The 23,351-nt window shown below is 44.4% G+C and overlaps 1 protein-coding gene across 1 annotated transcript; it reads right to left on the minus strand.

The window, feature by feature from the left end:
• Nucleotides 1–2: 2 nt before the first annotated feature.
• On the minus strand, nucleotides 3–21,320 carry LOC123484459 (dixin-like). Its single transcript, XM_045214841.1, has 6 exons — nucleotides 21,036–21,320; nucleotides 14,585–14,714; nucleotides 2,930–3,000; nucleotides 1,302–1,320; nucleotides 931–1,151; nucleotides 3–44 (listed from the first exon to the last, which is right to left on the minus strand). Exons 1-6 carry the CDS (start codon nucleotides 21,096–21,098, stop codon nucleotides 3–5), a joined length of 546 nt encoding a protein of 181 aa, XP_045070776.1. The 5' UTR covers nucleotides 21,099–21,320.
• Between the last annotated feature and the right edge of the window lie 2,031 nt (nucleotides 21,321–23,351).

Below are 23,351 nucleotides of genomic sequence, written 5' to 3' on the forward strand. Positions count from 1 at the left end.
CATCATACCCCAACCCCTGGAGGGACATTATACACATCATACCCCTGGAGGGACATTACACACACATTATACACACACCGAATAGAAAGGTGTGCTGACGCCTGCCGGAGTGCGTGTGTACCTGTGGAGGGAGTGTGTGTACCTGTAGGTGTGTGGTTGTGAGGAGTGTGTGTACCTTGAAGAGTGTGTACCTGTGGAAGGTGTGCTGACCTGTGGAAGTGTGTGGCCACCTGTGGAAGTGTGTGTGTGTACCTGTGGAGGAGTGTGTGTACCTGTGGAGGTGTGTGTGTACCTGTGGAGGAGTGTGTGTACCTGTGGAGGTGTGTGTGTGTACCTGTGGAGGAGTGTGTGTGTACCTGTGGAGGTGTGTGTGTACCTGTGGAAGAGTGTGTGTACCTGTGGAAGAGTGTGTGTACCTGTGGAGGTGTGTGTGTACCTGTGGAGGAGTGTGTGTGTACCTGTAGAAGTGTGTATTGTACTGTAGTGTGTGTAACCTGTGGAAAGTGTGTACCTGTGGAGGAGTGAGTGTACCTGTGGAAGTGTGTGTGTTCCATTGTGTACCTGGGAGTGTGTGTGTACCTGTGGAGGTGTGTGTGTACCTGTGGAAGAGTGTGTGTACCTGTGGAGGTGTGTGTGTACCTGTGGAGGTGTGTGTGTACCTGTGGAAGAGTGTGTGTGTACCTGTGGAAGAGTGTGTGTGTACCTGTGGAAGAGAGTGTGTGTACCTGTGGAGGAGTGTGTGTACCTGTGGAGGAGTGTGTGTACCTGTGGAGGTGTGTGTGTGTACCTGTGGAGGTGTGTGTGTACCTGTGGAGGAGTGTGTGTACCGGTGTGTGTGTGTACCTGTGGAGGTGTGTGTGTACCTGTGGAGGTGTGTACCTGTGGAGGAGTGTGTTCCGGGGGGTGGTATGTGAGATAGTGTTGAGTTACCTGTGAAAGTGTGCGCCTCTCTGCATCGTGTCGTGCGGCTGCCAATGCTGCTGCCGCGCTCTGCGCCATGGCAACTGTGGAGAGTGGCCTGTGGTTGGCTGCGGCCCCCGCCATGCTCCGCCCACCCCTGGACACTGCTCTCTGATTGGTTGATGGTTTGAAGTGGGCGGCCAGAGCCAGAATCAACCTCATCACTGACTTCAGATCACCTTCTACTATATCTACACACACACACACAGGAGAAAGAGAGATTATGTGAGAACTATGGGATATACAGTGGGGAGAACAAGTATTTGATACACTGCTGATTTTGCAGGTTTTCCTACTTACAAAGCATGTAGAGGTCTGTAATTTTTATCACTCGGTCACACTTAGCTGAGAAGACGGGATCTAAAACAAAAATCCAGAAAATCACATTGTTATGATTTTTAAGTAATTAATTTACATTTTTATTGCATGACATAAGTATTTGATAGATCTAGAAAAGCAGAACTTAATATTTGGTAAGAAACCTCTGTTTGCAATCCACGGAGATCATACGTTTCCTGTGGTCTTGACCCAGGTTTGACACACACTGCAGCAGGGATTTTGGCCCTCCTCCATACAGACCTTCTCCAGATCCTTCAGGTTTGGAGGCTGCTCCTGGGCGACATGGACCTCAGCTCCCTCCAAAGATTTTCTATTGGTTCAGGTCTGGAGACCCGGCTAGAGCCCTCAGAATGCAGGAGCCACTCTTTAGTTGCCCTGGCTGTGTGTTTGGGTCACTGTCTGCTGGAAGAAGCTTTCGACCATCTTCAATGCTCTTACTGAGGGAAGGAGGTTGTTGGCCAAGATCTCGCGATACATGGCCCCATCCATCCTCCCCTCAATCGGTCATCGTCCTGTCCCCTTTGCAGAAAAGCATCCCCCAAAGAGTGATATTTCCCACCTCCCATGCTTCCCCCCGGTTGGGATGGTGTTCTTGGGTTGTACTCATCCCTCCTTCCTCCAAACACGGCGAGTGGAGTTTAGACCCAAAATGCTCTATTTTTGTCTCATCAGACCACATGACCTTCTTCCATTCCTCCTCTGGATCATCCAGATGGTCATTGGCAAACTTCAGGCGGAGCCTGGACATCGCTGGCTTGGGCAGAGGGGACCTTGCATGCGCTGATTTTTAATCCATGGCGGCGTAGTGTGTTGCTATGGTTTTCTTTGAGACTGTGTCCCAGTCTCTTCGTCATTGACCAGGTCTCTGCAGTGTAGTTATCGGCCGATCCCTCACCTTCCTCACGATCACTGATACCCCACAGGTGAGATCTTGCATGAGCCCCACAAGGTGATTGGCGTCATCTTAACTTCTTCCATTTTCTAATAATTGCGCCAACAGTTGTTGCCTTCTCACCAAGCTGCTTGCCTATTGTCCTGTAGCACATCCCAGCCTTGTGGCCGGGTCTACAATGGTATCCCTGATGTCCTTTACACAGCTCTCTGGTCTTGGCCATTGTGGAGAGGTTGGAGTCTGTTTGATTGAGAGTGTGGACAGGTGTCTTTTATACAGGTAACGAGTTCAAACAGGTGCAGTTCTACAGGTAATGAGTGGAAACAGGGCTTCTTTGAAAAACTATCAGGTCTGCGAGAGCGGAATTCTTACTGGTTGGTAGGTGATCAAATACTTATGTCATGCAATAAAATGCAAATGAATTACTTAAAAATCATACAATGCGATTTTCTAGATTTTCACAGTTGAATGTACCTATGATAAAAATTACAGACCTCTACATACTTTGTAAGAGAAACCTCAAAAAATCGTCAGTGTACTCAAATACTTTTCTCCCCACTGTCCATGTGTGTGTGTGTGTGCGTGTGTGTGTGTTACCCCGTGTAAGGGTGTGTGTGTGTGTGTGTGTGTGTGTGTGTGTGTGTGGGTGTGTGTATGTGTTAGCCGTGTGGCAGAGTTTGTGTGGTGTGTTTCGGGAGAGGTGAGGCATGCGTATCGTCAGAGGTGATAAGCCGAGACTCGCTCCACGTTCTCCCTGCTCTCCTCCCGGTCCCGAGGAGCCTCATATACCCCCTCCAGCACCTCCCCCGCTGCAGAGATGGGAGAAGGAGAGGGTTATCATGTAAATCAAATCATCATTTATTTAATCTCTCTTGGACACATTTTTTGTGTAAACGGCGACAATCTGTCCAGGCTCACGTAGAATGATGTGATTAGGAGCAGCAGTAGTTTCTGGTTTGGGGTTTTCATCATTCATTATTTGAAATAATCAGGATTGTTGGAAGGCGGTGTTTAAACTGGGCACGTTGTAGTTATTGTACCACTGGGGAATCACTAAAGACGGACCGTTCGTTCTACAGTTCTATTTTCATTCAACGATGGCCCAGCATTCTCCAGCTAAACTAACAACTTTGCCAAAGTCCCAATCCAAAGTGCTGGATGTGAGATTGTGTTGAATGGTATGGTATGGTGTAGTTTAGTATGGTGTAGTGTGGTATGGTGTAGTTTAGTATGGTGTAGTTTAGTATGGTGTAGTGTGGTATGGTGTAGGTATATAGTGTGAGTGTGGTATGGTGTAGTATGGTGTAGCGTAGTATGTGTGGTATGTGTAGGGGTATGTGGTGTAGTGTGTATGGTGTATGAGTATGGTGTAGGTAGTAGGTAGTATGTTAGGTGGTACGGTGTAGTCAGTATGGTTTGTTAGTATGGGTAGTGTAGTATAGTGTTAGTGTGTGTAGTATGGTGTATATGTGTAGTGTAGTATGGTGTATAGTGTAGTGTAGTGTGTGGTATGGTGTAGTATATGTGTGTAGGTAGTATGGTATATAGTATATGTATAGTGTAGTGTAGTAGTTGGGTGGTATGGTGTGTGTAGTATGGTAGTGTGTAGGGTAGTGTAGTAATGTGTAGTGTAGTATGGTAGTTAGTATGTGTAGTGTAGTATGGTGTAGTTGTGGTAGATGGTGTAAGTATGGTGTAGAGTGGTATTGGTAGTGTGGTGCAGTGTAGTATGGTGTAGTGTAGTACACTGGTGTGTGTAGTAGGGTGGTGTATGGTGTAGTATGTGTGAGTGTAGTATACGTAGTGTAGTATAGTGTAGTATGGTGTAGTATAGTCTGGTTCAGTGTAGTATGGTGTAGTGTAGTATGTGTGTGAGTGTAGTGTAGTATGTGTAGTGTGGTATATTTGTAGTATGGTGTAGTACGGTGTAGTATAGTATGGTGTAGTGTAGTGGTATTGTGGGTAGTGTGGTATGGTGTAGTATGGTGTAGTGTAGTTGGTGTAGTCTGGTGTGTGTAGTATGGTGTAGTGTGTATGGTGTAGTGTTATACAGTGTAGTGTGGGTAGTGTAGTATAGTGCGTGTAGTAGTGTAGTGTAGTATGGTGTAGTGTGGATGGTGAAGGTAGTCTGGTGTGTGTAGTATGGTCTAGTGTAGTTGTAGTGTAGTATCGTGTGGTAGTGTAGTTGTATAGGTAGTATGGTATAGTGTAGTATGGTTAGTATGTCAGGTAGGGTGTAGTGTAGAGTAGGTAGTGTGGTGTAGTATAGTGTGTCGGTGTAGTATAGTATGGTGTAGTGTGGTATGGTGTAGTGTAGTATGGTGTAGTGTAGTGTAGTATGGTGTAGTGTAGTATGGTGTAGTGTAGTATGGTGTAGTGTAGTATGGTGTAGTGTAGTATGGTGCAGTGTGTATGGTGTAGTGTTTGGGTAGTGTGTATGTAGTGTGTATGGTGTAGTATGGTGTAGTGTAGTATGGTGTAGTGTAGTATGGTGTAGTGTAGTATGGTGTAGTGTAGTAGTATGTATTGTGTAGTATAGTTATAGATAGTATAGTGTAGTGTAGTATGGTGTAGTGTAGTATGGTTGTGTAGTATGGTGTAGTGTAGTATAGTGTAGTGTGTAGTGAGTTGGTGCAGTTGTAGTATGGTATAGTGTAGTGGTATAGTGTAGTGTAGTATGGTGTAGTGTAGTATAGTGTGTATGGTAGTGTAGTAGTATTGTGTGTATGGTGTAGTGTAGGTGGTTGTGGGTAGTGTAGTATGGGTAGTGTAGTATAGTGTAGTGTGGTGTGGTGTGTGTGGTATAGGTAGTGTGGTATGGTGTGGTAGTTGGTGCAGGTAGTATGGTGTGTGTAGTATGGTATGGTATAGTGTAGTATGGTATGGTGTAGTGTAGTATAGTAATGTGTGTAGTGTAGTGTGGTATAGTGTAGTATGGTGTAGTGTGTAGTATAGTGTGTATGGTGCTGGTGTGGTATAGTGTAGTTGGTATAGTGTAGTGTAGTATTGTAGTGTAGTATGGTGCAGTGTAGTAGGTAGTGTAGTATAGTGTGGTTTAGTATAGTATGGTCCGGTATAGTGTAGGTAGTATAGTGTGGTGTGTAGTATAGACTAGTATAGTGTAGTATAGTATAGTTGGTATAGTGTAGTATAGGTAGTGTGTAGTTGGTGTAGTAGTAGGGGTAGGTGGTTGTGTAGGTATGGTGTAGTGTGTATGACTGGTACAGTGTAGTATAGACTGGTATAGTGTAGTATAGACTGGTATAGTGTAGTATAGTGTAGTGTAGTATGAGCTGGTGTAGTGTGTATGTGTAGTGTAGTATGTTGGTGTAGTGTGTTGGATGGTTAGGTAGTATAGTATAGTGTAGTGTAGTATAGTGTAGTGTGTATGGTGTAGTATATGTGGTGTAGTATGAGGTCTGGTTCAGTGTAGTAACCCTGGGTAGTGTAGTATGGTGCGGTTGGTAGGTGAGTGGTATAGTTGTATGTAGTGTAGGTGGTGGTATAGTGTAGTATGGCTGTAGTGTAGTATAGTTAGTGTGGTGTGTGTGGTATGGGGTATGGTGTAGTGTGTATGGTGTAGTTGGTGTAGTGTAGTGTCGTGTGTATGGTGTAGTATAGTATGGTGTAGTGTAGTATGATGAGTATAGTGTAGTGTACTGGTATGTGTGTATGAGTGTAGTGTAGTTGGTGTGTTGGTGTAGTGTAGTATGGTGTAGTGTGGTATTGTAGTATAGTGTGTGGTTAGTATGGGTGTAGTATGGTGTAGTGTAGTATAGTAGTATGGTGTAGTGTAGTATATGTAGTATAGGGGTAGTATAGTGTAGTGTGTATGTGTATGTGTAGTTAGTATGGTGTGTATAGTGTAGTATGGGTGTGAGTATGGTGTAGTATAGTATGGTAGTGTAGTATAGTGTAGTATAGTGTGGTGTAGTACGGTGTAGTGTAGTATGGGTTGGTAGGGTGTAGTGTAGTATGGGTAGTGTGGTATAGTGTGTGTGTGTAGTGTAGTCTGGTGTAGTGTGTATAGTGTGTTGGTGTAGTATGGTCTGGTGCAGTGTGGTATAGCCGTGTATGTAGTAGGTATAGTGTAGTATGGTGGTGCAGTGTAGTATATGTTATACAGTGTAGTATAGTGTAGTGTAGTTGGTGGTGTAGTATAGTGTAGTACTGGTATGTGTAGTGTACTGTACGGTGTAGTATGGTGTAGTGTAGTATGGGTGTGGTCGTGTAGTGTAGTTGGTGTGGTAGTATGTGTAGTGTAGTATGGTATAGTGTAGTATAGTATAGTGTGTATTAGGGAGTGAGTATAGGTAGTGTAGTATGGTGTGTGTATGGTGTAGTTGTATGGTGTAGTGTAGTATAGTGGTGTAGTGTGGTATAGTGTAGTATAGTGTAGTGTAGTATGGGTATAGTGTGTATAGTATGTGTAGTGTGTATAGTACGGTAGTGTGTATGGTATAGTGTGTAGTATGGTGCAGTGTAGTAGTGTAGTATGTGTAGTGTAGTATAGTGTGTGTGTATAGTGTGTGTATGGTACAGTGTAGTATAGTCTGGTGTAGTGTAGTATAGTGGGTGGTGTAGTGTAGTATGGTGTGTACAGTGTAGTATGTCTGTGTGGTATGGTACCTGATGTAGTATGATATAGTTGTGTGTATGTGTAGTATGTCTGGTATAGTGTAGTATGGTCTGGTCAGTGTGGTATGGTGAGTTGTGGTAGTACGGTGTAGTGTGTGGTGTAGTGTAGTATGGTTAGTGTAGTATAGTGTGTAGTATGACTGGTGTAGTGTAGTGTGAGACTGGTATAGTGTAGTATGGTGTAGTGTAGTGTAGTATAGTATGGTATGGTGTAGTAGTATGGGTAGTGTGTATAGTTGGTGTAGTGTAGTATAGTGTAGTACAGGTAGTAGTACAGGAGTTAGTGTGTGTAGTATAGTGTGTGGTACGGTGTAGTATGGTGTAGTGTAGTATAGTGTGTGTAGTATAGTGTAGTATGTGTATGTGTATGTGGTGTAGTATGGCTGTGTTAGGTAGTATATGTAGTGTAGTATAGTGTAGTATAGGTAGTATAGTGTAGTATAGTATGGTGTGTATGGTATAGTGTAGTATAGTCTGGTATGTGTAGTATAGTGTAGTTAGTGTGGTACAGTGTAGTATAGTGAGTATAGTGTAGTATAGATAGTATAGTTGGTATAACTGTGTATAGTGTAGTATAGTGTATAGTATGGTATAGTGAGTGTAGTATAGTACCTAGTGTAGTATAGTATAGTGTAGTGTGTATAGTGTAGTATGGTATAGTGTAGTGTAGTATAGTGTAGTGTAGTATAGAATGGTATAGTGTAGTATGGGTAGTGTAGTATAGGTAGGTTAGTGTAGTTGGTAGTGTAGTATAGTGTACAGTATAGTGTAGTGTAGTATAGGTATAGTGTAGTATGGTTAGTGGTATGGTGTAGTATGGCTGTAGGTAAGTGTAGTATGGTAGTGTAGTTGGTGTGTGGTATAGTGTAGTTAGTAGGTATAGTGTGTGTAGTTGGTATAGTGTAGTATGTGTAGGGTTAGGTAGTAGTATGGTTAGTGTAGTATTGTAGTGTGGTATGGGTAGTGTGTATAGTGTAGTATGGTATAGTGTGGTATGGTGTAGTGTAGTATAGTGTGTATGGATAGTGTAGTATGGTGTGTGGTATGGTGTAGTATGTGTAGTTAGTATGGGGTAGTGTGTGTAGTCTGGTGAGTGTAGTTAGTAGGATAGGTGAGTGGTATGGTGTAGTATAGTAGGTGTAGTGTAGTGGTGGTATAGTGGTATGGTAGGTTGAGTAGTATGCGTAGTGTGTTTAGTGTAGTGTAGTATGGTGTAGTATAGAATGGTGTAGTGTAGTATGGTGTATAGTTGGTAGTATGGAGTGAGTATGGTATGTATGTGTAGAATGGTATAGTGTAGTATGGTGTAGTGTAGTATGGTTGTGGTATAGTGAGTATGGTGTGTATAGACTGGTATAGTGTAGTAAGTGTAGTATGTGTAGTATAGTGTGGTATGGTGTAGTATGTATAGTGTAGTATAGTGTAGTGTAGTATAGTGTAGTATGGTGTAGTTAGTGTAGTGTAGTATGGGTGCAGTGTAGTATGGGTGTAGTATAGACTGGTACAGTGTAGTATAGTGTAGTGTAGTGTAGGTGGTAGTATAGGTGTTGGTGTAGTGTAGTATATATAGTATGTGTAGTATGTGTTAGTGTAGTATAGGTTGTTAGTGTTAGTATGTACGGTAGTATAGTCTAGTATAGTGTAGTGTAGTATGGTACAGTGTAGTATAGTGTGTGTAGTGTATGTTGGTATAGTGTAGTGTAGTATAGGTAGTATAGTGTGTATGAGTCAAGTATGTGTAGTATAGTATAGTTAGTTAGTGTGGTATAGTATTAGTAGTATAGGTAGTATAGAGTATAGTGTGATAGTATAGTGTAGTTAAGTGTTACAGTGTAGTATGGTGTAGTGTAGTATAGACTGGTATAGTGTAGTATAGACTGGTATAGGGTATAGTATAGGTAGTATAGTATAGTGTAGTGTGTTAGTGTAGATAGTGTAGTGTAGTATAGTTAGTGTAGTATATTAGTATGTGTAGTGTAGTATGAGTTAGTAAGTCTAGTATAGTGTAGTTAGTATGTGCAGTGTAGTATGAGTGTGTATAGTGTGTATAGATAGGTATATAGTGGTATATATAGTGTAGTAGTATAGTGTAGTATGTATAGTGTAGTGTAGTAGGTAGTGGTATAGTGTAGTGTAGTAGTTAGTGTAGTATGGGCTGTAGTGTAGTATAGTGGTGGTATAGTATAGTAGTATAGTTGTGTAGTTGTTAGTGTGTAGTGTAGTATGTATAGTGTAGTGTATATAGTATAGTGTAGTATAGTGTAGAGTAGTGTAGTATAGTATAGTGTAGTATAGTTGTGTAAAGTAGTATAGTTAGTATAGTGTAGTATGGTATGTGTTATTGTAGTGTTATAGTGTGTATGTATAGTGTAGTTTACAGTGTAGTATGGTATAGTGTGTTAGTTGTTAGTTAGTATAGTGTGTTTAGTGTAGTATAGGTGGTGTAGTATGGATGATAGTGTAGTGTAGTCTGGTGTAGTGTAGTATAGTGTGGTACGGTAGTGTGGTATGTGTAGTGTAGTATGGTGTGGTATGGTGTGTGTGTATGGTGCAGTGTGTAAGGTAGTGGTTGGTGTAGTGTGTGTGTTTGATATGGTATAGTGTAGTATATGTGTAGTGTAGTATGGTGTAGTGTAGTATGGTGTGTGTAGTATAGGTAGTGAGTATAGTGTAGTGTAGTTGGTGTAGGTGTATAGTGTAGTATGGTGTAGTATGGTGTAGTGTAGTATAGTGTAGTATGGTGTAGTATAGATGGTGTAGTGTGTATGGTATAGTACAGTGTGTTGAGTCTGGTGTAGTGTAGTAATGAGTACAGTGTGTATGGTATAGTGTAGTGTGGTATAGTGTAGTATGGTGTAGTGTAGTATGGTGTAGTGTAGTATGGTGTAGTTAGTACGGTGTAGTATAGTGGGCAGTGTAGTATAGACTGTAGTAGTATGGTGTAGGTGTTAGTGGTATGGTGTAGTGTAGTGTAGTGTGTATGAGTGTGTATGTAGGTGTAGTGTAGTATAGGTATGGTGCAGTAGTATGGTGTAGTGTAGTATAGTGAGTATAGTGTAGTATGTATAGTGTAGTACTGGTGTAGTGTAGTAAGTGTAGTGGTTGTGTGGGTAGTGGTATGAGTGTAGGTGTAGTAGGTGCAGTGTAGTGTAGTGTAGTATAGTGTGTGTAGTTGGTATAGTGTAGTGTAGTCTGGTGTAGTGAGTATGGCTGGTACGTGTAGTATGGTGTAGTGTAGTATATCGAGTATGTGTAGTGTAGTATAGTAGGTAGGTACAGGTAGTATGGTTAGTGTAGTAGTCAGTGTGGTATAGTGTAGTGTAGTATGGTGGTTAGGGTATAGGTCGTGTAGTTGTGTGTATGGTATAGTGTAGTGTAGATGGGGTCGTATGGTGTAGGTATGGGTGTGTAGTATGGTAGTGTAGTATGGTGTAGTGTGGTATGGTGTAGTGTGTATAGTATGGTTGTGTAGATGGTGGTGTAGTGGTGAGTGTGTATGGTGGGGGTACAGGTGGTGAGAGGGTATGTCTGGGTAGTGTAGTATGGTGTGTGTAGTATGTGTAGTGTAGTATGGTGACAGTGTAGATGGTGTAGTATGGTAATTGTATGGTAGGTTGTGTAGTTGTATAGTGTGGGTGGTTGTGTAGGTAGTACAGGTAGTATAGTTAGTGTAATAGATAGTGTGTATAGTCTGGTGTGTGTAGTAGGTGTGGTGTAGTATAGTGTGTATAGTGTGTGTAGTATAGTATAGTAGGTGTGTGTAGTACGGGGTAGTGTGTATAGGTAGTATAGTGTAGTATGATAGGTAGTATAGTATAGTGGTAGGGTAGGTGTATAGTGAGTGTAGTATAGTGTAGTATAGTATATGTAGTGTAGTATGGTGTAGTGGTATAGTGGGTATAGTGTGTGTGAGTTGGGTAGTGTAGGTAGTGTAGTGTAGTATAGTATGGTATGGTGTAGTGTAGTGGTGGTTGGTGTGTGTATATGGGAGGTGTATAGTGTAGTATAGTTTAGTATAGTGTAGTATGGTAGTATGGGTGTAGTATAGGTAGTTGGTTTAGTATGCTGTGCAGTGTAGTATGCCTGTAGTGTAGTATAGTGGTATAGTGTAGGTAGTATGGTATAGTGTAGTATGTATAGTGTACAGTGTAGTATTGTGTAGTGTATATGGGTAGTTAGTATGGTGTAGTATGGTATAGTGTAGTTAGTATGGTAGTGTAGTATATAGTAGTATAGTTAGTGTAGTGGTGGTAGTGTGTATAGTGTAGTGTAGTCTGGTGTAGTGTAGTATGGTGTAGTGTCGTATGTAGTCTGGTGTGTGTAGTTAGCTGGTTGTGTAGTATAGTATGGTGTAGGTAGTTTTTGGTGTAGGTATATAGGTATAGTATAGTGTGGTGTATAGTGTGATGGTGTAGTGTAGAATGGTGTAGTGTAGTATGGTGGTAGTATAGTGTGTGTAGTATGGTGTAGTGTAGTATGTGTAGTATGGTGTAGTGTGGTATGGTGTAGTGTGGTGTAGTGTGTATGGTGTAGTGTAGTATGGTGTAGTGTAGTATGTGAGTAGGTATGGGTGTGTAGTATGGTGTAGTGTGGTGTAGTGTAGTATGGTGTAGTGTGTAGGGTATATGAGTGTACGGTGTAGTATGTGTAGTGTGTATAGTGTGTATGGTGTAGTGTAATATGTGTAGTGTAGTATAGTGTGTTATGTAGTAGTGTTTGTATAGTGTGTAGCGTGTGGTATGGTGTAGTGTAGTATGGTGTGTGCAGTGTAGTATGGTGGTGTAGTTAGTGTATGGTATGGTGTATGGTTGTGTGTTGTAGTGTAGTATGGTGTGTTGGTGTAGGTAGTAGGTGTAGTGTAGTATGCTGTATAGTGTAGTATGGTGTAGTGTAGTATGGGTGTGGGTATAGTGTGTGTGGTATGGTATAGTGTGTAGGTGTAGTGTGTATAGGTGTAGTATGGTGTAGTGGTACGGTGTAGTATGGTATAGTGTGTGTAGTGTAGTATGGTGTAGTGTGTATGGTGTAGTGTGTGTAGTGTAGTATGGTGTAGTGTAGTGTAGTGGTCAGTGTGTATAGTATGGTATAGTGTGTATGGGGTGGTGTAGTGTGGTTTGTGTATTAGTTGGTGAGTGGTGGTGTTGGTAGTGTGGTGTAGTGTGTATGGTGTGTAGTAGGTGTAGTGTGGTATGGTGTAGTGTAGTATGGTGTAGTGTAGTATGTGTGTGAGTATGTGTGTGTAGTATAGATGTAGTATAGTGTAGTGTAGTATGGTGTGTAGTATGAGTTCGTGTAGTATGTGGTGGTGTAGTGTAGTATGGTGTAGTATGGTATGGTGTAGTGTAGTATGGTGTAGTATGGTGTAGTGTGGTATGGTGTAGTATGGTATGGTGTAGTGTAGTATGGTGTAGTGTGGTGTAGTGTAGTATGGTGTAGTATGGTGTAGTGTGGTGTAGTGTGGTGTAGTGTAGTAGAGTATGGTATGGTGTGTGTATGGTGTGTATGGTGTAGTGTAGTATGGTGTAGTGTAGTATGGTGTAGTGTAGTATGGTGTAGTGTAGTATGGTGTAGTGTAGTATGGTGTAGTGTGGTATGGTGTAGTGTGGTATGGTGTAGTGTGGTATGGTGTAGTGTGGTATGGTGTAGTGTAGTATGGTGTAGTGTGGTATGGTGTAGTGTAGTATGGTGTAGTGTGGTATGGTGTAGTGTGGTATGGTGTAGTGTGGTATGGTGTAGTGTAGTATGGTGTAGTGTAGTATGGTGTAGTGTAGTATGGTGTAGTGTGGTATAGGGTCGGTGTAGTGGTGGTGTAGTGTAGTAAGTGTGTATGGTGTGTGTAGTATGTGTAGTGTGGTGTAGTGTAGTATGGTGTAGTATGGTATGGTGTAGTGTAGTATGGTGTAGTGTGGTATGGTGCAGTATGGTATGGTGTAGTGTAGTATGGTGTAGTATGGTGTAGTGTGGTATGGTGTAGTGTGGTATGGTGTAGTGTAATATGGTGTAGTGTAGTATGGTGTAGTGTAGTATGGTGTAGTGTAGTATGGTGTAGTGTGGTGTAGTGTAGTATGGTGTAGTATGGTGTAGTGTAGTATGGTGTAGTGTGGTGTAGTGTAGTATGGTGTAGTATGGTATGGTGTAGTGTAGTATGGTGTAGTATGGTGTAGTGTGGTATGGTGTAGTATGGTATGGTGTAGTGTAGTATGGTGTAGTATGGTGTAGTGTGGTGTAGTGTAGTATGGTGTAGTGTAGTATGGTGTAGTGTAGTATGGTGTAGTGTGGTATGGTGTAGTGTGGTATGGTGTAGTGTAGTATGGTGTAGTGTAGTATGGTGTAGTGTGGTATGGTGTAGTATGAGTATGGTGTAGTGTGGTATGGTGTAGTGTAGTATGGTGTAGTGTGTATGTGTAGTTGGTATGGTGTAGTGTAGTATGGTGTGTATAGTATAGTGTAGTATGGTGTGTAGTGTAGTATGGTGTAGTGTGGTATGGTGTAGTGTAGTGTAGTATGGTGTAGTGTAGTATGGTGTAGTGTAGTATGGTGTAGTGTGGTGTAGTGTAGTGTGGTATGGTGTAGTGTAGTATGGTGTAGTGTAGTACGGTGTAGTGTAGTGTAGTATGGTGTAGTATGGTGTAGTGTAGTATGGTGTAGTGTAGTGTGGTGTAGTGTAGTATGGTGTAGTGTAGTATGGTGTAGTGTAGTATGGTGTAGTATGGTGTAGTGTAGTATGGTGTAGTGTAGTATGGTGTAGTATGGTGTAGTGTGGTGTAGTGTAGTATGGTGTAGTGTAGTATGGTGTAGTGTAGTGTAGTATGGTGTAGTATGGTGTAGTGTAGTATGTGGTGTAGTGTAGTATGGTGTAGTGTAGTATGGTGTAGTGTAGTATGGTGTAGTGTAGTATGGTGTAGTGTAGTATGGTGTAGTGTGGTATGGTAGTGTAGTATGGTGTAGTATGGTGTAGTGTAGTATGGTGTAGTATGGTGTAGTGTAGTATGGTGTAGTGTAGTATGGTGTGGTATGGTGTAGTATGGTATGGTGTAGTGTAGTGTGGTGTAGTATGGTGTAGTGTGGTATGGTGTAGTGTAGTATAGTGTAGTATGGTGTAGTGTAGTATGGTGTAGTGTAGTATGGTGTAGTGTAGTATGGTGTAGTATGGTGTAGTGTAGTATGGTGTAGTGTGGTATGGTGTAGTGTGGTATGGTGTGGTCGGTGTGGTTTGTGTGTTGTTATGTTGTGTGTTGTTGTGTGTTGTTGTGTGGTGTTGTGTGGTGTGGTAGGTGTGGTGGTGTGTGGTAGGTGTGGTGGTGTGTGGTGTGTGGTAGGTGTGGTGGTGTGGTGGTGTGTGGTAGGTGTGGTGGTGTGTGGTGTGGTTGTGTGTGGTAGGTGTGGTGGTGTGGTTGTGTGTGGTAGGTGTGGTGGTGTGTGGTAGGTGTGGTGGTGTGGTAGGTGTGGTGGTATGTGGTAGGTGTGGTGGTGTGTGGTGTGTGTGGTGGTGTGGTAGGTGTGGTGGTATGCGGTAGGTGTGGTGGTGTGTGGTGTGGTTGTGGTGTGGTAGGTGTGGTGGTGTGTGGTAGGTGTGTGGTGGTGTGGTGGTGTGTGGTGTGGTAGGTGTGGTGGTGTGTGGTAGGTGTGGTGGTGTGTGGTAGGTGTGGTGGTGTGTGGTAGGTGTGTGGTAGGTGTAGTGGTGTGTGGTAGGTGTGGTGGTGTGTGGTAGGTGTGATGGTGTGTGGTGGTGTGTGGTGGTGTGGGAGTACTAACCCACTATCTCCACTAGGTGTGACAGCACCACTCCATCCTGCAGGTCTACTCTGAGGTCTGTGATGGGCTTCTGGCCTGGTCGCTTCTTCAACTGGCTGTTCACCCACAACACATAGGCTGATAGCTGCTGCTACACACACAGACACACACACAACACCATGAACACAGCTTCAAAATATGTTGAAAGTTTTAATTTTGACCTCATATCATGTTGATCTTACAGACTGTCGGTCCTTACATCCAGAGCTCTGTCGATGGATTTGACAGGGTTGGATTTAAAGTTTGACCTACGGCTCCACGTAAGAGTAGAGGTGGGACCATAACCCACCACACTGACCAAAGCCACCACACTGACCAAACCCACCACACTGACCAAACCCACCACACTGACCAAACCCACCATTTTCGTGGACATTTTTCTGATATCGTTCACTACGATAAATAACCCATAGGGCCCTACTAGAGAAATGTGAAGTTTGAAATGAAATACGTTTTCTAATATGGGTGATTGTTAACGGGACAATTGATAGCTACAACATTTCATGTAGTAGTAGTTTTAACCAAAATAACTGCGGTGACCATTAATGTCATAAAGTTTTCGTTCAATTTATCGTTATCGTGATAATTCAGTCAATTTACCGTGGAGGGCTCTACACTGACCAATCATATCACAGCAGGGCTCTACACTGACCAATCCATATCACAGAGGGCTCTACACTGACCAATCCATATCACAGAGGGCTCTACACTGACCAATCATATCACAGAGGGCTCTACACTGACCAATCCATATCACAGAGGGCTCTACACTGACCAATCATATCACAGAGGGCTCTACACTGACCAATCCATATCACAGAGGGCTCTACAGTGACCAATCCATATCACAGAGGGCTCTACACTGACCAATCCATATCACGGCAGGGCTCTACACTGACCAATCATATCACAGAGGGCTCTACACTGACCAATCCATATCACGGCAGGGCTCTACACTGACCAATCCATATCACAGAGGGCTCTACACTGACCTATCATATCACAGAGGGCTCTACACTGACCAATCATATCACAGAGGGCTCTACACTGACCAATCATATCACAGAGGGCTCTACACTGACCAATCCATATCACAGAGGGCTCTACACTGACCTATCATATCACAGCAGGGCTCTACACTGACCAATCCATATCACAGAGGGCTCTACACTGACCAATCATATCACAGAGGGCTCTACACTGACCAATCCATATTTAAATTTAAAATTAAAAAAATTTCACAGAGGGCTCTACAGTGGGACCATTTTACTCCTGTATTGTGCGTAAATATTTTGCTGTGCGACCTGGAGTTTATATTTAGGAGCACCAGAGCGACCTGGAGTTTTAGTTTAGGAGCACCAGAGTGACCTGGAGTTTATATTTAGGAGCACCAGAGCACCTAGAAAAATTAAGGATTCTAGCTTTATTACCAAAAATATATTTCACTGTGCTCCTTAATTTCTTTGTTTGCGCCTACGTTTCTATGTGCTCCTTGTTAAAAAGGTCAGTGTAGAGCCCTGCTGTGATATGATTGGTCAGTGTAGAGCCCTGCTGTGATATGATTGGTCAGTGTAGAGCCCTGCTGTGATATGATTGGTCAGTGTAGAGCCCTGCTGTGATATGGATTGGTCAGTGTAGAGCCCTGCTGTGATATGGATTGGTCAGTGTAGAGCCCTGCTGTGATATGATTGGTCAGTGTAGAGCCCTGCTGTGATATGGATTGGTCAGTGTAGAGCCCTCTGTGATATGATTGGTCAGTGTAGAGCCCTCTGTGATATGGATTGGTCAGTGTAGAGCCCTGCTGTGATATGGATTGGTCAGTGTAGAGCCCTGCTGTGATATGATTGGTCAGTGTAGAGCCCTGCTGTGATATGGATTGGTCAGTGTAGAGCCCTGCCGTGATATGATTGGTCAGTGTAGAGCCCTGCTGTGATATGATTGGTCAGTGTAGAGCCCTCTGTGATATGGATTGGTCAGTGTAGAGCCCTCTGTGATATGGATTGGTCAGTGTAGAGCCCTCTGTGATATGGATTGGTCACTGTAGAGCCCTCTGTGATATGGATTGGTCACTGTAGAGCCCTCTGTGATATGGATTGGTCAGTGTAGAGCCCTCTGTGATATGATTGGTCAGTGTAGAGCCCTCTGTGATATGGATTGGTCACTGTAGAGCCCTCTGTAGATATGGATTGGTCACTGTAGAGCCCTCTGTGATATGGATTGGTCAGTGTAGAGCCCTCTGTGATATGATTGGTCAGTGTAGAGCCCTGCTGTGATATGATAGGTCAGTGTAGAGCCCTCTGTGATATGGATTGGTCAGTGTAGAGCCCTCTGTGCATATGGATTGGTCACTGTAGAGCCCTCTGTGATATGGATTGGTCACTGTAGAGCCCTCTGTGATATGGATTGGTCAGTGTAGAGCCCTCTGTGATATGATTGGTCAGTGTAGAGCCCTCTGTGATATGGATTGGTCAGTGTAGAGCCCTCTGTGATATGGATTGGTCAGTGTAGAGCCCTCTGTGATATGGATTGGTCAGTGTAGAGCCCTCTGTGATATGGATTGGTCAGTGTAGAGCCCTGCCGTGATATGGATTGGTCAGTGTAGAGCCCTGCTGTGATATGATAGGTCAGTGTAGAGCCCTCTGTGATATGGATTGGTCAGTGTAGAGCCCTCTGTGATATGGATTGGTCAGTGTAAGTGGATTCCCCGGTGGAGAAGCTGGACTGGATCCCGGTGGAGCGGATTGCTCTGGCTCCGGAGTGGAGCAGCTGACCGGAGCTGAACTTGGCACGTGGAGGCCGGACTGCTCTGGCTCGAGTGGATCCGCTGGCCGGATCTGGACTGGACCCGGTGGAGCGGATTACTCTGGCTCGAGTGGAGCCAGCTAACCGGAGCTGAACTGGGCACCAGTGGGAGCGGACTGCTCTGGCTCGGAGTAAAGCAGCTGACGGTGCGAACCAGGCACCATTTCCGGTGGAACAGAGCACGCGGACGCGTGCGGACTGGACACACGCACCACTGGCTTGGTGCGAGGAGCAGGAACAGGCCGGACGGGCTGGCGGCGCGCACCACTGGCTTGGTGCGAGGGGGCAGAAACAGGCCGGGCGAGAGCTGGCGGCAGCACCACTGGCTGATGCGAGGGCAGGAACAGGCGGACCGGGCTGGCGACGCGCACCACTGGCTTGGTGCGAGGGAAGGGAACAGAGGCGGGCTGGCGGCCGCACCAGGCGTGCGGGAGCAGGAAACAGGCCGGGTGGCGCGCGCACCCCTGGCAGTGCGAGGAGCAGGAACAGGGACGGACCGGGCTGGCGACGCGCACCACTGGCTTGGTGCGAGGGCAAGAACAGGCCAGGCCGGGCTGGCGACGCGCACCACTGGCGTGCGGCGAGAGAACAGGCCAGGCCGGGCTGGCGGCGCGCACCACTGGCTTGGTGCGGGGCAGGAATAACGGACCGTACTGGTAACACGCACCACTGGCTAAATGCGGGAAGAAGAACGGGCGACCGGACTGGCGACACGCACCCCTGGCGGTGCGGTCAGGGAACGGGTCGGGCCGTGCTGGGAACACGACCACTGGCTTAGTGCGGGAAGCAGGAACGGGCCGACCGGACTGGCGCACACACCACTTGGTTGGTGCGAGGAGCGGGACTGGGTTCCTATTAACCCCGGCTCCTTCTGCTGCCTAACCAGCTCCTCTCGCCGTGCCTCTACACTTTCCTTCTCCCTTATAGCCTCCTGTAGCGCTCCCTCTGACCGAATAACTCCTGTCCCTCTGAAACCAATAGCCCCCACATGGTGGCCTCCTCCCTAACTACAGACCGCCTCTAACGGCCTCCTGCTGCCTCATCGTCCACACCGTGTGCCCCCCAAAAAAATGTTCTTGGGTTGCCTCTCGGGTCTCCGTCGTGGCACTCCTCTTCCTGTGAGACTCCTCGAGCCCCCACGAGTTGGGAACAGAACCTGCGTCGTCGTCGTCATCTCCGACTCCTCAGTATAATACTGTTCCACTCCTCTTCCCATGGTCGTGGGACCCAATCTGAAACCGACCGGGTGCAGTGGTCGGGGCTCTTCTCTCTCGCTCCCCGACCACCCCTTTAGCCCCCCCCAAATGTTGTGGGGCTGTCTCTCGGAGCTTCCTCCTCGACCAACGTCCTCTGCGTTGCCGTTGCTCCTCTCCTGCCTGGGTATCTACCTTCGCCCATGGCCCTTTCCCGCAAATACCTCTTCCCATGACCACAATTTGCCCCACCTGGACATAGCTATTGGCTCCTCCCTGGGCACGTTGCTTGGTCCTCGTTTGGTTGGATCTTCTGTCACGTTGGTTGATGAACGTGGTCAGACCAAGGCGAGCGTGATATGCGTACGTTTATTGAATATCAAAACACAACGACAAAATAACAAACAAACGAACGTGAAGTCCAAGGCAGCACAACACAACATACCTTAACACGGAACAAGATCCCACAACCCACTAGTGCCAATAGGCTGCCTAAGTATGGTCCCCAATCAGAGACAACGAGCGACAGCTGCCTCTGATTGGGAACCACACAGGCCAACATAGATCTAGACCTACTAGATTCACAACATAGAACAAAACACAGCAAGGAAAATACACACCCTGACTCAACATACAAGCGTCCTCTGAGTCAGGACGTGACACCTACAGCTCGATGGTGGTTATACAAGGCTACTAATGATAACGACATTACTTATTATTATAGTGATGATCATAATAACAATAAGATTGAGATCTAGATAAAGGAGGGTTATTATTATTATAAATAATCATTTTTCTGCCTGTTTGGAACAGTGTAAACAACACTAAGTAAATAATACCAGAGAGGCTGTTCTAATGAAAGAAAGCGTACAGCCTTTTATTACAGCACAGCAAAGATTACAAACAGCAGAATTGTTGAACTTGTTTATCCCACATGTTGTGGTTGTGTGAGGCTTGGTGCTCACGGAATCAGTAGGCTGTTAATCAAACACTCAAACAGGCAACAGAAGCAGGATCTGCCTTATTTCTGTAGATATGGATGATTTCTAAAGCCAGGCCCATTTAACTGTTAGGCTATTGATTACAGACCTAATTAAGTTATGGTTTCCTCTCTCCTCACTTTTCTTAGACAATTAAGGCAAGGGCTGTTTTCTCGTCTCCTAACTCCGCTGCTGCCGCCTACACATTGTTCTCAACACCAATATGCTGGTTAACTTTGCTATTATGCTTTTTACATTTTTACATTTAAGTCATTTAGCAGACGCTCTTATCCTGAGCGACTTACAGTTGCCTAATTTACTGCTCATAGCAACATGGTCTAGGACAGGGGTAATCAACTCTTACCCTACGAGGTCTGGAGCCTGCTGGTTTTCTGTTCTACCTGATGTCACAGGTCTAAATCAGTCACTGACTAGAGGGGAACAATTAAAAAATGCAGTGGAGCTGGCTTCGAGGTCCAGAGTTGAGTTTGAGGGGTCTAGGAAAAAGCGCCAATTCAACAGCGCACTGATGTTTCAGCGCATTTGTAAAAAAATTATATTATTATTAATGTTGCACCATTGTTCTTACATAATATAACCATATACAATTTCAATAGCACGTCTTAGAGTGATGGACTGTGCCATCCCCAGGGCCTCCACAATGGATTAGTCCATTATTATTTTATGCGACTGCTCGACTAAAGAAATGTCGGTCGACCAACAGCCTATCGACCAAACAATCGACCAGTCAACTAAATGGGGTCAGCCCTAAGTTGTGCCAGTCTGAACATCTCAACGTTGGTCTGGTGTTGATAGCTTAAACCAGTGGTATTCAAACTTTTTCAGCAGGGACCCCATTTTTCCCCCCAATAATTTCTGTGGACCCTATTTTTTCCCCAATTATTTATTGCGCTCCCACCCCACCCCAAATCTAATGACACAACCTTAAAATCGATACATTTAGATTTTTACAACAACAAATAACTTTCAATTCATTGCATTTTCATCTCTTATCAAAATGAAAAGAAACCAATACATATATTAACTCAAAAGCATTTTATCTTTCAAATTATCTTTCTCAAAAACGTTTGTATATTGTCCCATACAATAATCTGTACTGTTAATATTCTGTTCCTATTTTTTTACACATAGGCGACCCCACTGCAGTTCCCAGGGTCGCGACACCGACTTTGAATACCACTACTCTAGTCTATCTCTGTCTCCTCGTCAGGCTAACTTCAGAAGCCTGAAAACAGACCCAGAACTAAACCTCTACTGATCTGAACTAACTAACCAGCTAACCTAATTTATTAACTACTCAACAAGCAAGCTAACTGCTTTGCTAAAAGACAGAGAAACAAGCACAAGCGCAGACACACACACACAAAACTCTTCCAGTACAGTAGTGCTAAATAGCTAGCTAGGTTGTAACGTTACCTCGTTGAAGCCCTCCTGGAAAACACCGTCCAGCAGACTGCCTTTAGAGAGCGACGCGTTCATCCTTCCTTCTGCCCCCCGACACTCACCGTCGCCCACACACTCGAACCGGGCGACAGGCGGGCCGTTATGTTAAACTACTGTTAGAGAACATACAAAGCAAGTGTACCAGATAAGGAGGCGACACTGGGTAAAGTTAGCCGTAGCCCCGTTAGCTAGCTGACATCATACGCTTCCATCTCCCATTGGAAAACGTGAGAACAACATTTGCGGCATTAGCATCTAGCATCTCCCTACAGTTGCAGCTGCTGAAACTGGATACAGAGAGAACCACTGCGCAGGCGCACACCTCCGCGTTCCCCTGTCGCCATGGTTACAGCTGGGCTGGGCGGGGCGGGGCGGGGCCTGAGAACAGTCTCGGGCTGCAGTCCTGCTAGCCACTTTCCCTCGAAACCGGATGCAGTTGGATTGCCATCTTAAGTGGAGGTCCAATTCACAAACGTTGCCACCTCAGACCTCGATTTAGCTCGAGGGAGCGAGTGAAGAACTTTGTTATTGTGGGGTTGATATGACCCACAATTCAATGCAAACTGTAGTCAAGTGTCAAACTCCGGTGGCCGCGAAGTGTCAAATGTAATCAAAACAGCTGCATTTCTGGCATGTGAGACAATGGCTGCGTTTCAAACACACAAAAGACACACCCTCCTCCACTTACTCTCGCCTTATACCCTGGGGGAATCCCCGCGGCCTTCTTTGCAGTCTGTCCAAACAATTAGCCAACAAGGGAAGTTGAAAATGTAAGCCCCTCAGCCCTCGTTTGTGATCCAGTGTACAATTCTGTTAACTCCGGGGCCTGAAACGCCCCATTATTCAATTTGCGATGATTGTACATCCGCTAAGAAAGTCAGCCAAAACTTACAACCAACATCAATATGGAGAAGTCAACATACAAGTGTAAGTAAAAACGAATGTAAATATAATCTACTACTTGTTGAGTTATTAAAACACTAAACAATCACAATACAGTAACTATTGGTTACTCTACTCTATAATCCGCTTTTTACTCAAGCATCCAATCCACCCTGTTGCATTACTGTTGCCAACTTAACATGAATAGTCCATAGCAGGGGCGCAACTTTGGTTTTAGAAGTGGGGGGGGGGAGCAATCCCATGTAATGCTTTGTAGGTTAGCAGTAAAACCTTGAAAATATGCTTGAAAATATAGAGAGTGGTACTCAGTAATGTGTTGTATTGGATTTGCCCCAGACAAAACACTTTGTATTCAGCAAAAAAAGTTAATTGCTTTGTCATATTTTTTGTAGTATTACTTTAGTGGCTTGTTGCAAACATGATGCATGTTTTGGAATATCTTTCTCTGTCAATTAGGTTAGTATTGTGGAGTAACTACAATGTTGTTGATCCATCCTCGGTTTTCTCCTATCACAGCCATTCAACTCTGTAGCTGTTTTAAAGTCACCATTGGCCTCATGGTGAAATCTCTGAGTGGTTTCCTTCCTCTCCAGCAACTGAGTTAGGAAGGTCGCCTGTATCTTTGTAGTGACTGGGTGTATTGATACACCGTCCAAAATGTAATTAATAACTTCACCATGCTCAAAGAGATATTCAATGTCAGCTTGATAAAAAAAAAATATATATATAAATACAGTGAGGGAAAAAAGTATTTGATCCCCTGCTGATTTTGTACATTTGCCCATTGCCCACTGGTTTATTTGAACAGTGAGAGACAGAATAACAAAAAAATCCAGAAAAACACGTCAAAAGTGTTATAAATTGATTTGCATTTTAATGAGGGAAATAAGTATTTAACCCCCTCTCAATCAGAAAGATTTATGGCTCCCAGGTGTCTTTTATACAGGTAACGAGCTGAGATTAGGAGCACACTCTTAAAGGGAGTGCTCCCTAATCTCAGCTTGTTACCTGTATAAAAGACACCTGTCCACAGAAGCAATCAATCAATCAGATTCCAAACTCTCCACCATGGCCAAGACCAAAGAGCTCTCCAAGGATGTCAGGGACAAGATTGTAGACCTACACAAGGCTGGAATGGGCTACAAGACCATCGCCAAGCAGCTTGGTTAGAAGGTGACAGACAGTTGGTGCGATTATTCGTAAAATGGAAGAAACACAAAAGAACGTCAATCTCCCCTCGGCCTGGGGCTCCATGCAAGATCTCACCTTGTGGAGTTGCAATGATCATGAGAACGGTGAGGAATCAGCCCATAACTACATGGGAGGATCTTGTCAATGATCTCAAGGCAGCTGGGACCATAGTCACCAAGAAAACAATTGGTAACA

Source organism: Coregonus clupeaformis, unplaced genomic scaffold (genome assembly GCF_020615455.1).
Source record: "Coregonus clupeaformis isolate EN_2021a unplaced genomic scaffold, ASM2061545v1 scaf0324, whole genome shotgun sequence".
Taxonomy (NCBI): Eukaryota; Metazoa; Chordata; class Actinopteri; order Salmoniformes; family Salmonidae; genus Coregonus; species Coregonus clupeaformis.